The 21,670-nt window shown below is 35.7% G+C and overlaps 1 protein-coding gene across 1 annotated transcript; it reads right to left on the bottom strand.

Annotated features, from left to right (window-relative positions):
* Positions 1 to 8,160: 8,160 nt before the first annotated feature.
* grpr (gastrin-releasing peptide receptor) lies at positions 8,161 to 20,772 on the bottom strand. Its single transcript, XM_088599113.1, has 3 exons — positions 19,868 to 20,772; positions 10,487 to 10,838; positions 8,161 to 8,776 (listed from the first exon to the last, which is right to left on the bottom strand). Exons 1-3 carry the CDS (start codon positions 20,281 to 20,283, stop codon positions 8,384 to 8,386), a joined length of 1,161 nt encoding a protein of 386 aa, XP_088455239.1. The 5' UTR covers positions 20,284 to 20,772; the 3' UTR covers positions 8,161 to 8,383.
* Positions 20,773 to 21,670: the final 898 nt, after the last annotated feature.

Here is a 21,670-nt window from a genome sequence, read left to right as displayed (position 1 = left end):
TCGAAAAAAGTAAATAGGCAAATGGCCCTTTTATTCTTTGCCAAACATTTTTGCGATCGATCGACTGGCAAGCACTTCGCAATCGACTGGTTGGGCGCCACTGGTCTAAAGTAAATTACTCACAAAAGCTTTCAATACTACCACAGGCACAATACAATAAAAATGAGAAGGAATTTACTGTACAATACTTACATCTGGTACTTTGGCATATAAAAAAATGTCCCAAAGTTATCTGCAACTTACATAAATTCATGGCACATAAATTCACTATTGAGAGAAATTGCTGATGGAAAAAAAAAACTATTACACTGTGCACAACACTTAAAGTACTTTTTAATTTTTAAGTAAATAAAAGTAAGTACAGTAGATGTTAAGCTCTAGAAATATACTGTATATCCTGCTTGTGTAACAATGGCTATTTGGTTATGGCATGCAATACTGTGGATGCCCTACTCTCTGGACTTCAGCACCATTGGACATTAGTATGATGACCTGGGATGTTGAGTGTCATCCAGGACTCAGAGACCACTGTGGGAGGAAACTGGACCACCTGGAGAAAACCCACACAAACACGAACCTCTGTACCACTGTTCTACCCTTAATAAATTCAGATTAAATCAAATAAATATCAAACAATTAAGTAGCGGACAGAAAGATGATAGTCGATACTCCTGAGACTTCTCCTTTGAAGTTGCAAAGAGTTCATTTAATCTTTCTTTAATCAAAGAAGCATTTATCCATACCAGCACAGTATAGAAACCCATATCTGCATAATAATATTGCAAGGTGTTTTTTTCATTTTGCAAACCTGATGTCCCTGTTTAGCTTTATGGGTGGCTAACTCATGCCTCATTGCACATATTGCCTGAGGGCAGAAGGTGCTTAGGTTTACTATACTCAGAGGAACATTAATCAATACCGTGTTTGTGCAAGCATTAGAGTGTCCCCTCAGTGAAGAACAGAGGACTATTAAAGAAGCAGAATAATGATAAATCCTGCATTGTACGATTCACAGCTACAGAGCCTTTATCCTTTGTCTTTTTGATGTGCACCCTATGACTTTAATGATGTGAGAAGGGAAGCATATTTAGTCAGACGTACAATAATCTCTGCTGGCGTTTTTAAGGATTGAAATAATAGGATTAGCATTTTATGCTCAAATTAGGAGAATGTGTCTTTTTACTGGCTGTATATGATGTAGTTTTTATGTTGTTCAGCAGCTTTTCTTTTTCTCCCTGGAACACACTTCAGCATGTATTATTATTTTTGTAGTTTAAATGTGATATATGATATGTAGAACCATTCAGACGCAGTAAATATCAAGCCTATAGTTTAATATAATACCAGTTTACTATAAAACTTGACATTTAGTCAACATTTCTAAATAAGGCTTGCTTTCATTTATATTTTAGTCATTCAAACCACAGTTTCATTCAGTTAAAAGCAGTATTAGAAACTCACTTGGATCCATTCAATCAATTAGATCAATTATAACTTAAAAGCAAAGCAAATCAGAAGTGAGTCCATCCATGAGTGTGAATATACACAAGAGAAAATCGTTTCCTATACTTCACGTGGTGAATTTGTAGTCTTTGCCTCAGGATAAGGATGTCATGTAAAATTATTCAGTTTTGACTCTTACCAGGGACACACCAGGCCATATGAACACATAACCCTTCCACCAAAAGCTAACCTACAGTACTTCTCCTATCAAAAGCTACCATGCTCCTATGACAAATTGGAGATCACTTGCAACGATCTCAGGTCAAATCTAAGAGAAAACCAAGTATTCTGCTTCATCTGTGAGTGTACACTGTGTATAGCCTTTTGTCATAGGACTTTGTACTATTTATGTGAATACATACTGTAGTAACACTGCAAAGATACGAAATTTACTAGTAAACCAAATAATAACTGAGAACCAAACCATTTCTCTCACAAGAGTGCTTATCTTTGTATCACAAAGTTTGATTACATACAGTATACCATACCATAAAAGATAGGCTAAACCTAGTGAAGTCCATCCATGCACTTCCTGACTGCTCAATCCAATTCAGTGTTGCGGAGAGCATGCCGGCAAGCAACAGGCCACTCACACTAGAGCCAATTTTCCCAGAAGCCATTTAACATACCAGTATGTGTTTGGACTGGGAGAGGAAACGGGACCCTTCATGAACACAGGGGGAACATAACACAGCAATCCAACTCCACACCGCAGGAATTAAACCCTGGGCCCTTGCACTGTGTGGCACCACTGCTAACCACTGCACCACCATGGTGCCCTCCCAGTGAAGTCATCCTGTGAGAAAAGAATAAAAAAGAAAAACAGATCCAGACAGAATAAAGACAGCAGATGAGGCTGATGGGACAGTGGGTGTTTGAAATATCTGCTTTGATTTGTGATCCATAATGCCTATAATTCTCTTCCTGATATTCACTTGAGGGACAATTAGGTTGACATCATGTGCATTTCAATCACATCACATAAATGAGTCCTGGATTTATGAGTCCAATTATAAGAAATCTAATAATGGTTTCTTCTGTATATATGCCTTCTTTTGTAATTGTTAAGTTTAATTTGAGTTGGAGATCTGAAACAATTCTTTACAGTTTGGGACAAAGGGGTGTTATTTTACTGTAATAGTTTGTTTAAACAAACCTGGGCAAATCTAATCTATACCCATAGTGAAACAATTGCAGACAAAAGAGGAAATCCGAGTGTTTAGTAAATTAGTTGTAAAATATAATGAGCATAGGCAACCTATCATTTTACTTTCAAATCAGATATCTTTTAAATAGATTGATTTAATAAAACTGCAGAATGCTGCCCAGGGAATTATTTTCCAAGTGAGCCATTATGTTTGACAAATTAATGAGAACAATGAACAATGTGCAATTGCAAAATCATCCTTATAAAATTATCAATACAGTTCCCAGATGCAAAGATAAAACAATCATTTTTCATTACAAATTATTCCAGAACTTCACACAGAAAGATAATAAAATGGTTAAAAATTATCCTGTTCATCTGATAGGCAATAGCAGGAAAACATACTGTAGTGTGCAAATGCACTTTAGTAAAAACGCTAACTTCAGATAAATCAAATTTATTCAACATATAAATATATAAAGTGTGCATTTGACGTTCTACTTAGAGGGAAAGGAGAACTTCTTAGCACAAAATCAAAAAAAGGACCAAGCCAAGAGATTATTTTGTGCACAGAAATGATGAAATATACTTCTACAGTAGTTTACACATTGGGAAGCAGTTGAAAGCAGCCAACACCCTATTCACCATTATTTATCACTTACTGGTGAACACAAGATTTGTTGTTTTTTTTTTGTAGTCAGGAGCTGCCCACCAAACTAACCAAAAGAAACTGGGATTGGATAGATTGAGGACTAAGGAAATATTTTCTCAATAAGTTGTAATGGGGTTTCCACTGACCTTAACTGCAGTGTACCTAGGTAGAATATCCAACACAGTTATTATTATTTTGATAACGTAATTCTCATAATCCATGTCTTAAATTAACAAGTTAATGGCGACACAATCAAAACGAAACATTGTTACATAAAGGTAGGGACAAAATTATAGAATAAAAATTTACCTGATCAGATAAGAATCTGGTCCTAACATCACGCAAGCAAATTATGAAGATAAATGATTATTCCACTCCCTTAAATCAGGCAATACTTGAACATTACACGGTATGTGTTTTTCATTTTCTGGAGCAGTGTGACAGTAAAGTAATGACAGGGTGACAAACGTAGAAAGCACAAATATTTATTACTTAATTACAATCACAAACAAGTAACAGATATTTATTACTATAAATACACAACTCACAATTTTATAATTATCATAAAGGGTCTTTTTTTTAAAACAAAGGACTCATTTCATTGTAATTTCACAAAGTTTAAAGAACTCACAGATATATTCATAGTTTCAAAATACTGGTACATATTCAGGAAACGTGTGCAAAAGTGCATGAATAATGTTGAAAAGCTATTGGCTAACTTCATATAAGCAAACCTTTTGTGTAGTAACAATGATAAGAATATACAGTATACTGTATTTTAACAAAGAACACTGGTTTTAATCACTGTGAATTTTGCATAAGTAAAAACACAATACATTTGTAATTTCATTGCTTTTCCATGTGTATGATTTATTCTAAATAACTGAGATACCAACCAACTATATACAATTAAAATATATACTATTTACATTTTTCCTTTATTATACACACTGTTCAGAAGTGGTTTAAAAACACCAAGGAAATACATTTTCAGATCAATTTATTCATCTTCTATTTACATGAAGCACAAAATAAAATAGACTTTCTTCATAAATCCATCCATTGTCGACATAATGTTACAACAAATAAGATATTCATGCAAAAAATAAAAGTACAAACAATTTAAAACTTTCACCTTGAATACAAGCTATATTAAACAGACACAAGAGAGTGTATAGCAGTAAATAATAACAATGTCAGAATACGCAATAACATAGCTGTCACCTTGACACACTGTTTTGACTAATACAGCTGAAATCAGGTACTGATTGGCCACAGGGTGAGAGCTGTTTACTGTGAATGCTTGCATGTAATTCTGACGAGAGAGGTTGTATCACAACACTGAAAAAGAACCTAGGTGGACTTGTAACCAAAGGGAGTGAAAACACAAAAGCACAATCTGTTCTCTCTCACTGTGCTACATGCTCTATGTACACTTTCATGATCTCATGTTAAACACATAGATCATACTTTGAGACTTGCCAATGCTTTATTTAAAATTAATTTTGTTTAATCCATAGTGAAGCCTTAAAATGGACTGACGTTCATTCGTCCTCTTTGGAAATGTATGTACAGTATATGTTACACATTGGACCAGCAACACATCCTCCATTTTTCACAAACACCAGTTGTCATAAGCTACTGTAGGAACTAAGGTGGGTTTATCTGCCATCTCCAGACCAAATAAACAGTTCTACCATCCTTCCGTAAAAACATGATTATGTGCGATACAATGTGTAAGAGGACAGTACCATTCTAGCAATCATCACAGTTTTGATAAGGAGCATGAAAGCTCTTCAAGGATCCACAAGGTGAGAAAGGGAGCCTGGGGCTTCTAATGTTAAAATTAAGAATATGACTTTCGTACTTGCAAGGACATTCTGAATATCATCCGCTACTTTACTATCTGCTGTTTACGTCTAGTAGGACAGAGTATACATCACTGGAATGCAACAGAATATGTGAAAATCAGTCAATCAGTCAAATCAACAATTCCTCAACAATTGGGGACGGCAGATTCCATTTTAGAATACATTTTTAACATACATTTTTGATACTTCATAGTAGCAAAATGACAACTTTCACCTGAGAACAGTAAACAATTAGCTTAAGCCAGGGCATTAATCATATAGTGAGAAGAGACATATCCAGTATCTCAACTAAGCATTGCACAAGTCATTTTCATGTATGATGTAGTTTGAGGAACCCAGTTTGAAAGTAATTAAATAAAATGATGTCACAAATGTGTAGAAATGTTCCAAATGATTGTGACACCCACAAGTGCTGGCATACTGAGCTGGAGCTTATAGTTTATTTTTATTTACAACTTTACAATTCTTGCTTCTAAAGTAATTTCTATTTGGCATTTTACATACAGAGTAATTCCACGGAAAATAATAATGACTGATTTCTCTTTTTGATAAAAGAGAATAAGAAAATATTGTATATTAAATAGTGAAACTAAACTGTTTAGCCATGCTTTCTTCTAAAAAATAAAGATCTAAAAATCCAACCCCATACCCCAGTTACAAACTTTAATAACTAACATGTACTGAAAAAAACATATTCTTCCCTTCTTTAAAATTCTTCAAATCAAAGCATCCATCTCTAAACTGAACTGCTAACCATGACCATATATTATACAGGATGTCCACATCACAATACAAAACAATGCTCCCATGAACATTGCATGAGTTCTGCTTGGATAAAACCATTTTCAGTAAAAACCCACATAAACTCCTGCCCTGCTATCCTCTACTTATGCCAGCTGCTCAGTTCCAATTCAGAGATACTTTGAAATAAACTGACACCCTTTTAAGTTAATACAGTATGTGTTCTTTATGGTCCTGGATATTATCTGATGTGGATTTCATTTATTTGGTAATGTATTTATTTCCCCTGGAGACAGCAGATCATCTCTTGTCACGCATTTATCTTAAAAGACTTTGATATAATACAAAAAATATGAGGAAATAAAAGCCAGTATTAAAAAAGAAAAGTCAATGTTTACTGTAAGGAAAATGTGCACACAGTTATTAGGCAAGGTGGAGAAAAGGGCTCTTCAGCTGAGTGCTGTGTATGAAAGCACACAGACAGAACTGAAGTAATAGGGAACTGAAGTTTTTTGTTTCACATTCCAAGGCAAGGTAGACAATGTCAGAGACCCTCTTATGGAGGGAGTCAGCTTGGAGAGAAAAAAAGCATGGTCAAAGGACAAGATATGAATAGAGAACTAAAGGCAATCTTAAATTACAATGATGTCAGTTGGGTCTTTGTTTTTGTTCATGGTTATGGGGTGTGCAGAAGGGTTACTTTTTAAAAAGTAACTGTACAAAAGGTTCTGCTTAGGCAAAATTTTTTTGTACTGCAAAACATCCTGAGGTGCAACAGTAGTCAAATCTGGAACATTAATAACTTTGTATGTAGGGATGCTGCAGTACCTTCCAATTCAGACAACTACCATGGACTTAAATGGTTGTTTATTTTCTCCTATGTTCTGTACTTCCACTTTGATAAATTAGGCTTGTTAAATCCAGCTGTTTGTAGCCCCTCTCTCATGTTTAACACCTATGTCTGTAATTCGGTTGGATCCAAATGCGAAAACAAGGTATGCAGAGTGTATTTGGCGTAGCTCACCTGGCTGAGGGAATTGGCTGCCTCTGTATTGCAAGGAATGAGCCAGGGAGCTGCTGTAGAGGTGTAGATGGTGAGGGGGGAGGGGTACAAGAGACATCAGGGATGGGAGACTAGGCAAGCATGTGTGAGATTAGGATCTAACCTTCCTCTAAAATTTCTGTTTCATCTTGTGTTATAATTAAATTTTTGGTTTAATGGAATTAATAGCAATTTGAAACAGACCAGGAGCATAATAAAACAAAAGAGACTTAGGAAAAATCCTCCCTGAATGTTTATAGTGAACTCACACCCAGTACAATTCAATATTTACAAGTTCAGCTTGTCCCAGTAAATGCACAAAACCCCTACACAGTGGTATAAAGGGGAGAATTATGGATCATATTATATACAATTTAGATATTACATAGATATTAAATATTATGGAATTTTTAAAAATAAATGCTACTCTAAAACAGTATTATTGGAGTAATAGATTTTGAAAGATTCCCTAAAGAAAAAATATTACTTTATCATTCACTGGAGAATTGGCAGCTGTAATAGTAAAATCCATCAAATGATTTAGGAAGTACTGTAATGTCAATGGTAAATGACCTTTCAGAAAAGAGATCATAATAATGTTGCAAAATGGGTGCTGTGATGGATGCAGGATCTCCATAGTTCCTTGTGTTCTTTTCCCTACAGTCCAATGACCATCAGCTGAGGTTATAATCAGCTTTTTTTCCCAAATAACGATGAAAACTATTCAGACATCCAGAGATTCTGCGTGATTTTCAGGCCTCAAAATGATCCACTATCTTGAGACATCTTTTTTACAATTAGCTGACTGACTACAGCAAAATGCATTTCCAGCAGCTTGTTTCAGCTTCTTCACAGCCCAATATCACTGCTGCTTAACAATTTAAACATAGAAGAGTAACAGGAATTGGTACAGCAAAACCTGTGCACACATCTGAAGTGGGGAATACTTATATGTGTTTTATACAGATCAGAATGTTTATTTGCAAAATAGTTATCCATTCATTTTTTCATAGGTTATGTTAATACCTGTTGACAAATGTTGTCGAATACTGCCAACCAGTATTTTATATAAGGCTATACAAACATTAGGAAAAACATATGAGTTTATAAGGTAGCATCAAGAATGGTATGGTACAATAGTATCCATCATCAAAACAGATCCACCACACTGTATTCTACTATTGGGAGAATTGAATTGAATTGAAAACATGTATTTTGCAATATAACAACTATATTCACCATAGTCCCAGTTATTAAATTATCCTAAAATGTCTAACTCTTTTTTATCACAGATTAAAACACTCTAACTATATAATCAAGTCATAATCCAAACGCAAAAAGTAGGCTCCAATATGAACTGCAGCTGATTTCCAATGTCCTATAGACAGCCAGTGCTTCTGCGTGCCTTTTTGACCTTGTCGCCGATCCTACACACAGCCTTCGTGACATATGTGATTCCCATTGATAAGACTGAAGCTGGCCACGGAGTGATTGGTGCTTTTCAGTGACGTCATTCTGGTAGTACTCCTGCCCATGCTTTGAGATCTTATGAGAAGTGTAGCCCGGCAGCAACACAGCTGGTTATTGAATTGCTTTTGAAAACTTTTGCTCAGCAGGTAAAGAGCAAAAGGGTTCACGCACGAATTGGAGAAAGCCAGGAGCCGGGCACAAATGCTAGTTACGTAGTGCAGTAATGAAGTGTCCACCTCTGAGTAGTGGTAAGAACGGTACAGGTAGATGACATGATTCGGGAGCCAGCAGATAGCAAAGAGCCCCACAAACACCAGCACTGTCTTTGCTAGCCTCTTCCTTGACTCGATCTGTGAGGAAAAATAAGAAAACATACAAACAAGGTTTGTGCAGGGACTTTTTAATATTTTAACACTCTCGACTGAAATATACACTCAACGTCCAAACAAAGGTAATCTCTCTTAACCAGAGACAGTAAATAAGTGTATTGTTTCCTAGTGTCTACTAAAACTAGTAATGGAAAAAGACGTCAGTTGTGGTGCTTGATGGCAAGAGAAATCTCAGGCCAACACTCTGCTGGGAAACACTGTACAGTATGTATCTTTACTCAGAATTGTGAACATTTGGAAAAGTTGCAGAATATGAACATACAGTAGGACTCTACTGCCTGTATATTTCTTTCACATCACTAATAAAAAGGAACGAATACCCATGCCTTCCTGACAGACTTTAAAATCACAATATTCTCTAAATACAGTACGTTTTTTCTTGGACTCTATAAAATTAAAATTAGAATATGCTGTAATTACTAATGATACTGTATAACGTGTGTCAATCTATTTTTAAATATTTTTGAGCTGGTGTAAATGATCAGACCTGCTTCCTAGTCAGATTTCTGAAACACAACATCTGCCCATAGCAAATTTGATCTTTTAAAGCAAGACGTTAGTACTTGAGAAACATTTTCCACTTGCCTTTACTGTGAACATACTGTAAAGCACTAAAAGCTCATTATTGATTTCCATAAGGCTGAGTAAGTGTGTTTTTCATACTGAGAATGTGGCATAATTGCAGATGAATTATTGTTTGTGACACTGAAAATGTATCATTATGCCAATGATTCAATGCCTAGATTTTTTGTTTCAGATCTTCTCATTTTAAATCACTGTTGACAGATAAACAACTTTAACAGCTGACATTGTAAACTCTTATTAGGTGGCAAGCTAAATTTTCTGAATTGAAAATTTAAACCATTCAAACCTTTTAAATCAACTCTCAATTGCGAACACATTTCTTAGTTACAGTATTTAGTGACAGTCCTTAAAAAACAATTTGAAAAAGCGCATTGTAATGTTCACCACATTTTACACAGAAATAATAAGAAACAGGCTACAGACATTATCAGCATTTATTTGTTTGTTGTGCAACTGTGTTCATCCATCCAAAAATAGAGCTGTTAACTCTATTTCCTAAACCTATTCTGCAATTGCAACAAGCCTGCATTTCAGTCAAGGACTATATTTTCTTTCTTCACAAGAACATTTTCCTAATTATCATTATTTTGATCTTGGTATTTTGGGTTTCCTACTGTATATCATTAAACCCCTTTTTCAATAATGAAAATGGCTTGGAAGCTGCCTTTAATAATTTCAGAACTGAAAGTTCAGGAGAATAACAGAACTGGCATTTGATGAGCAATATTTTACATAAACGATGCTCTAGAATGTTGTGAAGGGCAGTGTTTTAATAAAACAGAATTGTCACATTTTGGCACATGAGTTAACTGACATTTGGATTGAGTAAGAAATAGGATTTGATAAAGATTTTAACAACTTGCTTAAGATTGTAATTAAGATAACTACATTTAGACAGATTGTTAGATGATATATCCTTCTGCATTACTGTATTAAGGTATTCCTAGATATGAAACACATTAACCACAGTACATTAACACAATTCTCCAGGAACAGTCTCCTGCTTCAGTGGCTCATATTTCCCTTCCCTGACCTAATGTTCTTATACCATGTGTTTAATAAATCAAACCCATCCAAAACACTCACCTGTCTTCGAACATGAACATTGCCTTCCACAGGCATATTAGAGGCACTCCTGATCAGGTTCTTGGCAATGAAATAGTAATAGACAGAAATGATGAAAAGTGGAATGATGTAGAATATAAGGAAAGAGACCATAGAATGGATCTTTGGATGCAGGTCGCCTGAATGGGGATAGGGGGCACATGTCACAAATGTTTCATTGGTCTCTGCAATGTAGAAAGCATGAAGGTCTGAGAAGATGGCTTCCGGAATTGCCAAAATCATGGAGAACATCCATATCAACGCAGCTCTGATGCAAATTTTTGCTGTGGCATGGGAGGTCTGAATATCCATCGGTCTGACAATAGCTTTGTACCTGTAAGTACACAAGAAATACAAAAACAATTAGTCAGGAATTTTTGGTTGTTTACATAGTATACTATATACAGAGAGCATTAAATGAAACATATCACTCTATTCATGTATGTTGTTTATGAAAATAAAGGATATGGATTTTGTATATTTTGTAAGGTTTTTTGATTAACTGATTATTTATGACTGACCATGACATACTTGAGTGATTTTTACAAAAAAAAGTCCTACCTCAGTGAGAGAGTTTAACCTGTCAAATGTAAAGCCACATGTACTGTAAACATCAAGAAACAAGAATAACTCAGGAAGGAACCAACATGCCCCACTTATGTCTTTATGTCTTCAGTATGTTGGAGACTGGGCTAAATCAATACTTAGTCACTCATTATCTGAGGAGCTCACGGGCAGCAGTTTCAATCCTGGCAAGATGTTATCTAAACACAGTTGTTAAACTAAAGGCTCCAGGATAACACTTCACCAAGCGTGATGGAGACGTCCAAGTGGGATGGTCCTTGCATGGGTGTCTAATTGCTCTTATAATGACTGGCAGCCTGGTTGCGTGGCACTACATTGATCTTTAATGGACTCATCAATTGATCAATCACTTGCTGCCTTTCCTGTGGGTTCATCTTGATACAACAACATTCCAGAAGGACAACACACTTCCACTGCTGCTCATGTAACAAAGGTTTTCTTTAAAAATGAAAATATCATGGTTTTTATCTGCAGAGTAGTGCACCAAAGAACGTTTGCGGCATGATTACATGTGGCCTCTAGGGTTCAGAGACCACTGAAGTGCAATGGGACACAATCCCATAAGGCAAGATCTGCAACCTTGTGTATAACATGCATGATTAGTGTTTCTACAACAGTGTCCACACATGTAACTAGTCAATGACTTTCACATTAGAACCCCTGTTGATCAGCACTGCACTTTGTAAACTGCTTTGTTCTTCTTCCGAGCAATACAGTACAAAGACAAAACAGGTTCCCATTTTAAAATGACAAACCCATTTCCCTCCCCTTTCCACTGTTGGCAACACAGTTCAACCCATCTCACAATAAGAGAACGTGAAACAAAAAAAGGAATAAGTAAACTCCGATAATGAGTTTTAAAATGCACCTACTTCACAAGAGGGGAACATTTTCTGTTCAAATTTCATGAGACTACACATTTACTACGTGAATGAAATCAGACTAGGAACAAATGAGTATGGTACACAATATCCTACCAGCACATCACTTGATCTGTATCTATAGGGACTTTTCAGCCCAGCAGTGTTTAAAAATATGTTTTTACTTTTCCACAATGCACTACTCAAGGGTATTGTAAGAAAAAGTCAGAATAGACTTCATATTAGACAAACTTTCCCATTGTTTTTTCTTAAACAAAAGACCATTCAGTGTTCAGAACTATCCATAAGACTTTTTTTTATTTTCAAACATTTTACTGAAAAAAAGGCAAGCTCCACTGTCTTGTCTCACTAGAAACATAGTTCAAATTATTTTTTTAGTGATTAATTAATTCTCCGAAATCGTCTGAGGACCCACAAGCTCACACACTTGGGTTCTGTCCACTAATTCTCTGCAGTCGATTGCAGCGTACAGCTGCACTACAGCCTCTGATCTCCGGATTCAGCCTGTCTGCAATGCCTTGCTGCAGCATAACAGGAAAACGACTTTTAACAATATCTCTGAGTACCACTGAAACCTAACTTCTGTCTATGCAGGCTCCTCAAATCATCTCAGCAGTATTTCAGTGTAAATTTCTTAGAATTATAGAATTAACAGGTTACTGTTTTCCAGTGCTGTCAATTAAGTATCTTTTGACAGCATTGCTACAGTACAAGGGAATGTGAAATAGTTTAATAAAAACTAAATCAGGACATTTATTTTTTACTGCCACAATATCTCTGACAGCAATACCTTACTGTGTTCATGGAAGATTAGGCTGAAAATTTATTATCATCTCCCTTTGCTATAATCTCCGTAATGATAGGTTCTTAGTTATTAAAACCCTTCCGTTCAATTCATATACAGTATATACAGTACATAGATATTCTAGACAGGAAGGTAATTGAGCACTGAATGTGTATTGGAAATCTTTGTGTGCCTCTGCAATCTATCAGGGCTGTTGGTGGTCCGTGGCTTTGCAGTTTACAATCCAATTAAAATGTATATCAGTACTTTGTCACGTAGCCACAAAGTATACTGTATATACTGGTATACGTGTGAGTTTGTATAATATTGTTTATGTTTATGGAATATGAAAAATTTGCTAGATTCTGAACTTTTCAATGTTCTCTAAATAAAGGACACTGTAACCTATCTGTATTCGTCACACATTTGTGATCCACATACAGTACAGGATGTCATAGCCTATGATAATACAGCTAAGAAAGTTTTCACCCAAGAAAGGTATAGACGTAAAAAACTTACTATTGAATTATTTTGACAGTGAAGAAAATTACACTCTTAGTACTAATTTCTCTCTCGTTGCAATATTATTAGTTTTCTGTGGATTTTGTAACACCAAAAACTATAATTATCGCGTAAGAATTTTGCAGCAGTCAGAAAGAGAACTCGACCTTTCCTCATTGCATTAAGTGATTTTGATTAATGAGGGGCTAGAACTGTTTTTCAAACTCTGACTTCAATCACTTTTGCAGAGCTGTGCAATTTTAAAGCAGATGTTCTCCTGTTTTCTTTGCCTACTTTAACCATCTGCACCAAACATACTTGGCAGAAGAGGTTCTTTGTTTTTCTCTCGGACAAGACGAAGTGGCACGGTACATCTTGACAATTTATTGTTACCCTCTAGTCAACTGCAAAACAAAACATGCAGATATTTATCACGCAGATATTTATGAAATACTTATGCAGACACTAAATATACTTATGTGGTTAATGATGTAATCATTTTCCCTAAAGCCAATATCTTTTAATTCACAGAAGTTGTACTGAATGAGGTATGTATTATGCACTTCATAACTTTGTCAAAGTCTTTAATACCCCAAAAATAAAAAGATAAAAACGAGTCACCCATTCATGATAACGGGATATAGAAGGCCACAATTTACAGCATGTTTAGAAGTTTTGGAAGGATACAGTATGTACAGTATGTGTCTCTCAGCTGTCTGTGATGATTTGCTCGGCGGGGAGGCACCTCAGAGACCAGTTAAAGAGAGGAAGTACAAGCACTCACACGAGACAGAAAGAGTAAGATCTGTGACAGCTGTGTTCAATCGTTCTCTAAAAAAAGTTGAGCTAGTAGTTGTGAAGGCAGACAAGTTAAGAGGTATGCTTAGACCAGAAAAAGAAATTAACTATAGGGTTGCAGAGAGAAGGGGGTTGGCTCTCCCTTAGGTTGAAAAGGGAAAAGAGTGGTTTGCTTTCCTATACATATTAGGTTAAAAGGGAGATGCACGGCATCCATTGAGGCAAATGTTAAAGACTAAGTCAGGGTGGGATGGTTTTTACACCAGGGTTGGTCCAGCCTCAGCCCCTGTGTCACAATTCCCCAGAGTTATTATTCTGGTTGCTGCAAATAGGATGTGGGTACCCTATAATGTGGAGTTCATGTGCTCAGGTACTCCCTGCCCAACACTACCAGGTTAAGTGGGTCCTGTCATAGGATATTAAACACACATCTGGAAAGTAGCATTGGTCACTGGGTGTGACATTGGATTAACACTCATTGCGAGAGACTGATAGTAAAATACTTTACAAGTATTTTAATTAAATACTGTACATGTACTGTATATATTCACTGATCAAAAACAAGGAAAAAAATCATCGAAAGCAGGGAAGCTGAGGCTAATACCTTTCTTGTCATTTATATAGCCCTATTGCCACAAGGACTGCTTCTCTTTATGTAATGTAATTCATAATTTCTCTTCCAATTAAACAATAATAAAGCAGTGCATTACAGAAATCTAAATTTATCTGTGTATTGGTAGTGAATTATATTTTTCAGTTTATTGATTTAGGATTTTTACTATGAAACACTAAATCACTGAATCTGCCGTAGATGGTGAACAGGTATTTTGTCTGATTTGCCTGAGTGAGTAAGTCTGTTCTTGTTTAATGGACCTAGAAAATTTCTAGCAATGTTTTTCATTTCAGCACATATCTTTTTCCATTTCTCAATGACACGCTGTTGTACTAGTTTCCACAGTCTTATTAAATATAATTAAAGGAGAAGGCATTTAGATCCCCTGTATAAACATACAGATTTTTTAATATTGCAAAACCAATCCTTGGAAATACTAAAAAAAGACATAGACAAAACTATTGGACACACCCAGTCAAGCACAACACAACAAAAGGTCTTGAAAAGGAGAAAAGATTTGTAAGAGCTAAACTTTTAGGTATAACAAGCCCTAATAAAGTATCATACAGTAGCTACAGTAGCTGTCCTCAAGTGATTCTGTATTTGCTTACACAGTAATACACAAATTCCACATATGCTGTATAGTTACATGGTGTGGACACTGGGTATGCAAGTTGTTTAGGTTCATATAATGTCAAGAGTGTTAGTTGCTAAGGACAACTTAGAATTATATGTACAGTATATACAGGAGATGGAATTCAACTAATGTAATTTAATGTCTCTTTATAAAATTTGTCTTTGTATCTTCTATGAAAAAGAATCTAGTGCAACAAACCCATCTTTAGGAAGTACAGACACTAATGTCCTTCATGTCTAACATGCAACAAGTACAGTATGTGATCTTATGCACAAAAATAAGAATTATCACAGAGAGAGCAGTTCCTAAACCAGTTCCTAAAACAGCAGGAACCACAACCTTTGACACTATTACACACTCTTCTTCCCCTACAGCAGCACACTAGATCATTCAATGTGAAAGTGATGAGAATGTCAAGTCATGGAGAGCCACAGTGTTGGAAAAATGAGAAGTTCTAATGTATGTAGGCACTGTGAGTGGTCTCTTCTGTATCCACGATCATTAATGCAATGTAGGTGCTGCCATGCCATCAAAGTCTACTGCACAGCCATATGGAGACCACACAGGCAATCACATCTGAGATAACATTGATGGTGTGTCTCACAATCTAGGGTGATTAGGAAGTGCAAACTAGCTGTTTATATAGTATATGTGTTGTGTTATACTACAGACTACAATACAAGGATGAATATATACATACAGTATATAATACATTCTTCTGTTCATAATTCCTGTGATTGTCATGAAATTGGAGATATTTAATATAATTATGCTGCACTTTATTGACAGTGTCACAATCTTGTTGTTAAATGTAATTGTACAGTGACAGATCAAGTTTTTTTTCTGGATGTGTGTTAATCAAAAATGTATGTGCTGTCAATAGCTCCATGTACTGTATCAGTACCCAAATTGCCAGTGACACATGTACTTCCTCTAAGTGCCTCATTATACTGTGTGCTTTTCTGCTGTGTTTCTGGTGAGTACAACTATAGCACAGGCATCATAATTCAGGGTCTTAACAAGTAGCCACTATCACCTTAACAGCACAAAGAGTAATGATCTCTATCTGTAATGATAAAGATGTGTGCAGTCTTGTGCTACCTTGCATTAAATGACCTATTCCATACTTATAAGACACCAAGGTTCATGTTTATTTTCCTTCAGGTACCATAATTATAGAGGCAATGATAAATGTAACATGCAGAACCATTTTGCTGCATGTGGCTACAATGTTGGTGATTGTCAGCAGCACTGACCATCTGTACATTGATTGCACAGCTGCTCAAACTTCTTGCAGGTTGTAGATCAAATGTGCGCGGTCTTTCACTCCCAAGTCTTTTTGGGGAAACTGTCAATGGCTTAAATGTCAGCCTCCTGGGTCTTAGGGAAATAAATACTGATGATGTTGGGTTCTCTTCCACAATACTTCGATTACAGGACCTCTGGGTTAATTGACTGACATGCCAACAATGTGCTTCAGTCCATGAAATGAACCAGATACTAGGAATCATAGGCTTCTCATAGATATGAGATGTCTGCTGTTGTTTTCTGGCTCCAGTTCATCTTTCCAGTCTCCTACCAGCTCATTCCACAATATTTAGCCGACATCTATATTTTGTGTCCTCCTCTTTTAAAGTAAACAAAGTGATGCAGCAACACAATATTCTTTCTCTCCTTTCGTTTAAAACGTGCATGTTGGCGGTGGCTGTGCCACCTCCTAGCAACATGTACTAATGCCTCAGTTCTGTAATTACTTTCTTGTGTGCTGCTTTTGTGTTGTGTTCATTGCAACTGGGATAAGACATGCCTTCAGGGTTTTCTTATTTCTAGAAGCAAAGATTTTCCTCAAAATACCAGATATTAAAAGGGCATATTGAGCCAAAGACTGCACTGAGTACTCATTTTTTGCTGTTGCATTAGCATGCCAAAATTATGTTACATTGGAATTTGTTCTAAGGACTATTGCTTAATGTTCCTTTATTAAATGTGACAGTTATACATTGTTTATATATAAGGGTAATGATGTTCAAACATTTAAAATATGCCATCCACTCAACTAACACAAGTGTAAGTTTGAATGTACAGTATTTAGCTAACTTGAAAAATCCTGATACAAAGAGCATCTGAAATGATGGGATATAAAAGTCTATTTATTTAAATTAATAAAGTAAACTATAGTAGACATTTTTAATGAATCTGAAAATAAAGCAACACTACTGTATTTCTCTATTTGAAAAAAAAACTAATATCAAAAATAAAAGTTAAATGTATTTTTACTTGTACAGTATGCCACTGGGTACAGGAAGATAAACACCTGAGGGAGTACATTTTGTTACTTTCAAGAAAATATAAAGTCAAATGCATACATTTACAGTATCTACACTTCTTCTGTGTTTCTCAAAACAATGTTCATGTTTTAATCACGTTGAAAAATTATGATAAAGTTTCACTGAAATAACAAGTGTCAACTACTGTGTTCTTTCTTAAATTGCCCATGTCCTCCTGTCATAGAGCAATGAAGTTTTAAATTGCCTATAAAACATCTTTACAGCACCCTTTCTGAGTGGGCCAGAGTGTGAGACAAATACTGAGCAGACTTACCTGTATAATGACTCAGATAATACATACTGTACAATCTACAACTCTCTTGTTGTTGTTGCATCAGGTTAAATGATATTTTCTCTTCCATCACTGCATGTTTGTATTTACAGTACATTTATTTATTTCTGAACATTTTATGAATGAATTTGTTCTCACATGCCAATGTACTGTTAATGCTTAACTGAATGGTAAAGAATTGGATAAATTCACTTCAATTCACTTTCAATGTTGAAGGAAGCAAATGATTACTACTGCATATACTGTATACAGAGCAGTAGATTTTTACAAGTTTCAAAATAAGGATTTTTTTTATTATTGACTTGCAGTTATATATACTTTTACTATTTTCACACACTGCTTATTTTGCATATACTGTATGTGCCTCAAAGACATCTGCCAGCATCATTAGCCTTCACACAATTTTACTACTTCCAGATTTTCACAAATAATCCTACAGTACAGTATATGCTTCTGTATTAATACAAATGTGTTTCCTCTCCTACCTTGCAGCTTTAAAACAAAGTACAGTACTTATACATCATATAAAGCATCATTTCCTATATAAAAACTGAGTGAAATGCTTTTAAAGGTTATGGTGAGACCATATTCCACAGACAGCAAAAACAAGCAGTTTAGATCAGAGCCAAACCTCCAGCATAAAATTCACCAAGAATTAGTCACAGTCACAGCTTCCCAGAGAACACAACACTAAAATGTGATGAGACCATAATTGTCCTTTAGAAGATAACCCAGTGCAACAAATGCAATACTACAACATCAAACGTTGTCCATCAAAACAGTAGAAGACACCAGACTTACAGTACATGTAGAGTGTTTCCAATATAACACATCTTCAAAGTCCATAATCCAATTTCACAATAGTCTGCGTCAAGTTTCTCACCCAGTGAAAGACAACGTGCATCACATCATTTTCTGCTTCACTCTGTCAAATCTTTGAAAATGTCTTGTGTTATATCTTCTATCTAATATAACTCAATGTGTTTTTTTTTTTTCCGAGAAAGAGTTTTCTTTTGAAAACTGGCACCTTCAGTTATTACAATAAATGAGCATTGTCATTATTAGTGTAATTCTTATTTTGATGTTATCATAAGTAAACAAGTATTATTTAGGAATCCTACCCTCTATTCTTCATTAGACCATGAATTTGGAGTTTTCCTACCTACAGTACTGTTTATGTCTACATTTGACAAACTGCCCTCTTTGGTCTTCCAGTAATGAAAGTAGCCGTAAACATAAAAGCTGTTGACATTTTAAATAAAAATAAAGGATATAATATTTAGATTCGATAGAGGATATAAACAAATATTAAAGCATGTTTGAAAAAGTTTAAACTTTGCATAACACGCTTAATGTGTGAATTCATGTGTCTTTTTGGCTTAATATTCTGATCTTGTGCTCGAACTGTTCATAAAGTCGTTTGTATTGTGAATTTTCCACTTACGTGGAAACTATTAAGTCAGCTACACAGCTAGTGAAACGCTAATCTCTTGGGTAAACCGAAATGCTGGTGTACAGTAAGTGTATGTTTTAGTTTGACTAATTTCTGTAAAGTCAAGCCGTGAACTACGGATCTATAGTATACAGTACTCTATACCCAGTTCTACGAATACAGTATTACCTCGTGGTACTGTATTTGAAAAAAATAGTTTTGCCACTTCGTGAAATGTTTCCAATTCATTTGGTAATAAAGAAGAATGAAGTTCCCAACATGCGTAAACAGAGCTTTTTTAAATCCCACACAAGAAGAATCGCATAATTTTAAAACCAAACATGCTTTGGAGGGACTCGACTCATTTAAACACAAAATGTACTGTATGTACTGTAAGTACCTGCTGGTTACGGTAAGTGACAAAAAAGAGTGTCACTTACCGAGTGTCATTTAGAGTTAAAAAAAAAATAATACATTGCTAATGTTTACCTCCTACCTACTGTACATCCTTACCTGTCCGCGGACAGTGCAGTCAGTGTAAAAACAGACACCCCAACCGAGGTCAGCTGGATGAAAGGGATGAGTTTACAGCCCACTCTGCCAAAGAGCCATTTGTCCGCCAGGTATCTGCTGGCATCTACGGGCGCACAGGTCACCAGCAAGAGCAGATCTCCCAGAGCCAGGCTAGAGATGAACAGGTTGGGAACACTCCTCATAGATTTAACAGTGCAGAAGATTTTGATCAGAGTAATGTTCCCGACAAGTCCCACAAGGATGATGAGTCCGTAGACTGCGGTGATAGCAATCCCCGGATACCAGGGAAAATCCTCAAAAAGAGCAGTGTAGTTTCTGTAGTCTGTCTCGGACGCGTTTGAAAAAAATACATTTGTAGCTTCTGGACTAAACACTGAGACTTCCTCGAGAGACATTACTGTACAGTATGTTAAGAGCCTCTGCAATATGAGATTCTTGATATCTCGCAAGACAAAAAGTTAACAATTACTGTTATGCAGTGTCTTAGAAAAATACTTTACCCGAATTGCAATTAAAAAGAAAATACGAAATATGTTTATTTCTGCCGTTGTTTCAGTTTGAACTTTTTCTTTAAAATGTGTCACTCATCGCAAGAAGAGAATTAAATGCTATTTGAAAGAATATTCGAGTAAATAATAATATCCCTATTTCTATGTAAACTTTTAAAAAACATCTTCACTATTCTTTGTCCAGGAAGTCCATCATCGGGCAGCAGTTTTGCAGTTTATTTGAAAAAGCGTTCTCGAAAAGTGACGATATCCCGTGATGACAAGCGAAACTACATCTTTCAAACCACCTTCTCTCCGAGATAACATCATATGAGCAAGCAGGTCTGCGTTTATTGAGTCTTAAATCACAAGACACATCTCGTCCTTCTTCGCCCACAGCTCATTGAACTGCCTTGCCGGGTACAGTAGGTGAGCTTGAGGCACGCAAACTGATGGAGTGAGTGGTCACCTCCTGTAGGGAAGGCTTTGTATTGCAGATGCAGAAGAGAAATATCGAGTGGTTGAAAACGCACAGTAATGTTAACGGTTTTTAAATCCCTTGCAGACCGCTTTAAGAAAGAAAAAAGATAGATAAGACTTTATTAATCCCGTAGGGAAACTGATGTGTTAACTGCTACATGAAAGGATTACGGTTTCTATAGTCTGAGTGGCCATTGGTTTTCTACTGTTTATCAACGGACAAGACGGCTGTCTTCTAGTTCATTGTATTTTCTTGTACTGAAGAACTACCAAAATAATAATATTAACAGTTGTCGTTTCCAGTTAACTACAGTTAAATATTTTTACTGATTGACTTGATTGAAAGATTGCATCACATTTATAGTTTAATGGCTTTTTATTTTAACTTTGACACTTTTCTTGCCATGGTCTCTAAAAGTTTGCTAAAGACTGTTAAGAAATCCCTTTTAAATTTCTTCTTGTTGTTGATTAGCATATTTAATTAAATCATTGACGGTACAGAATAATGGCTTATTAATGGATTATTGCAGAACAAATGTTTACAAAGGTCTCATGCTGTGAAGAGAATAATAGAAAGAAATTGAAATAACTTTATTTTAATCCTTTATTATAAGAAGAACTGTAATAATAGGAATTATGTTAGTGGATTGTTGTTTCTCCAGTCCCACTAATGGCTGGGGAAGTGTAAGTGTAGACACTTTGCCGAAAAAAAATGCATTTTGGAGAATTAATGTGCATCCAGACCACTGTTTACAATCACACCTGAGGCTAAGTGTTTTTTTTGGGAGTAATGTATATATGTCCTAATCGCAGC

The sequence above is a fragment of the Lepisosteus platostomus genome, chromosome 2, assembly GCF_059453375.1.
Source record: "Lepisosteus platostomus isolate fLepPlt1 chromosome 2, fLepPlt1.hap1, whole genome shotgun sequence".
Lineage (NCBI taxonomy): Eukaryota > Metazoa > Chordata > Actinopteri > Semionotiformes > Lepisosteidae > Lepisosteus > Lepisosteus platostomus.
This window is presented reverse-complemented; position numbering and strand designations above follow the sequence as displayed.

Coding starts and splice junctions, on each gene's coding strand:
- grpr (XM_088599113.1), bottom strand. CDS start 20,283: ATGTCTCTCGAGGAAGTCTCAGTGTTTAGTCCAGAAGCTACAAATGTA. Junction 10,839..19,867: donor ACTGCACTGTCCGCGGACAG/GTAAGGATGTAC, acceptor GTGTACTTACAG/GTACAAAGCTATTGTCAGAC. Junction 8,777..10,486: donor ATGTTCATGTTCGAAGACAG/GTGAGTGTTTTG, acceptor TTTTCCTCACAG/ATCGAGTCAAGGAAGAGGCT.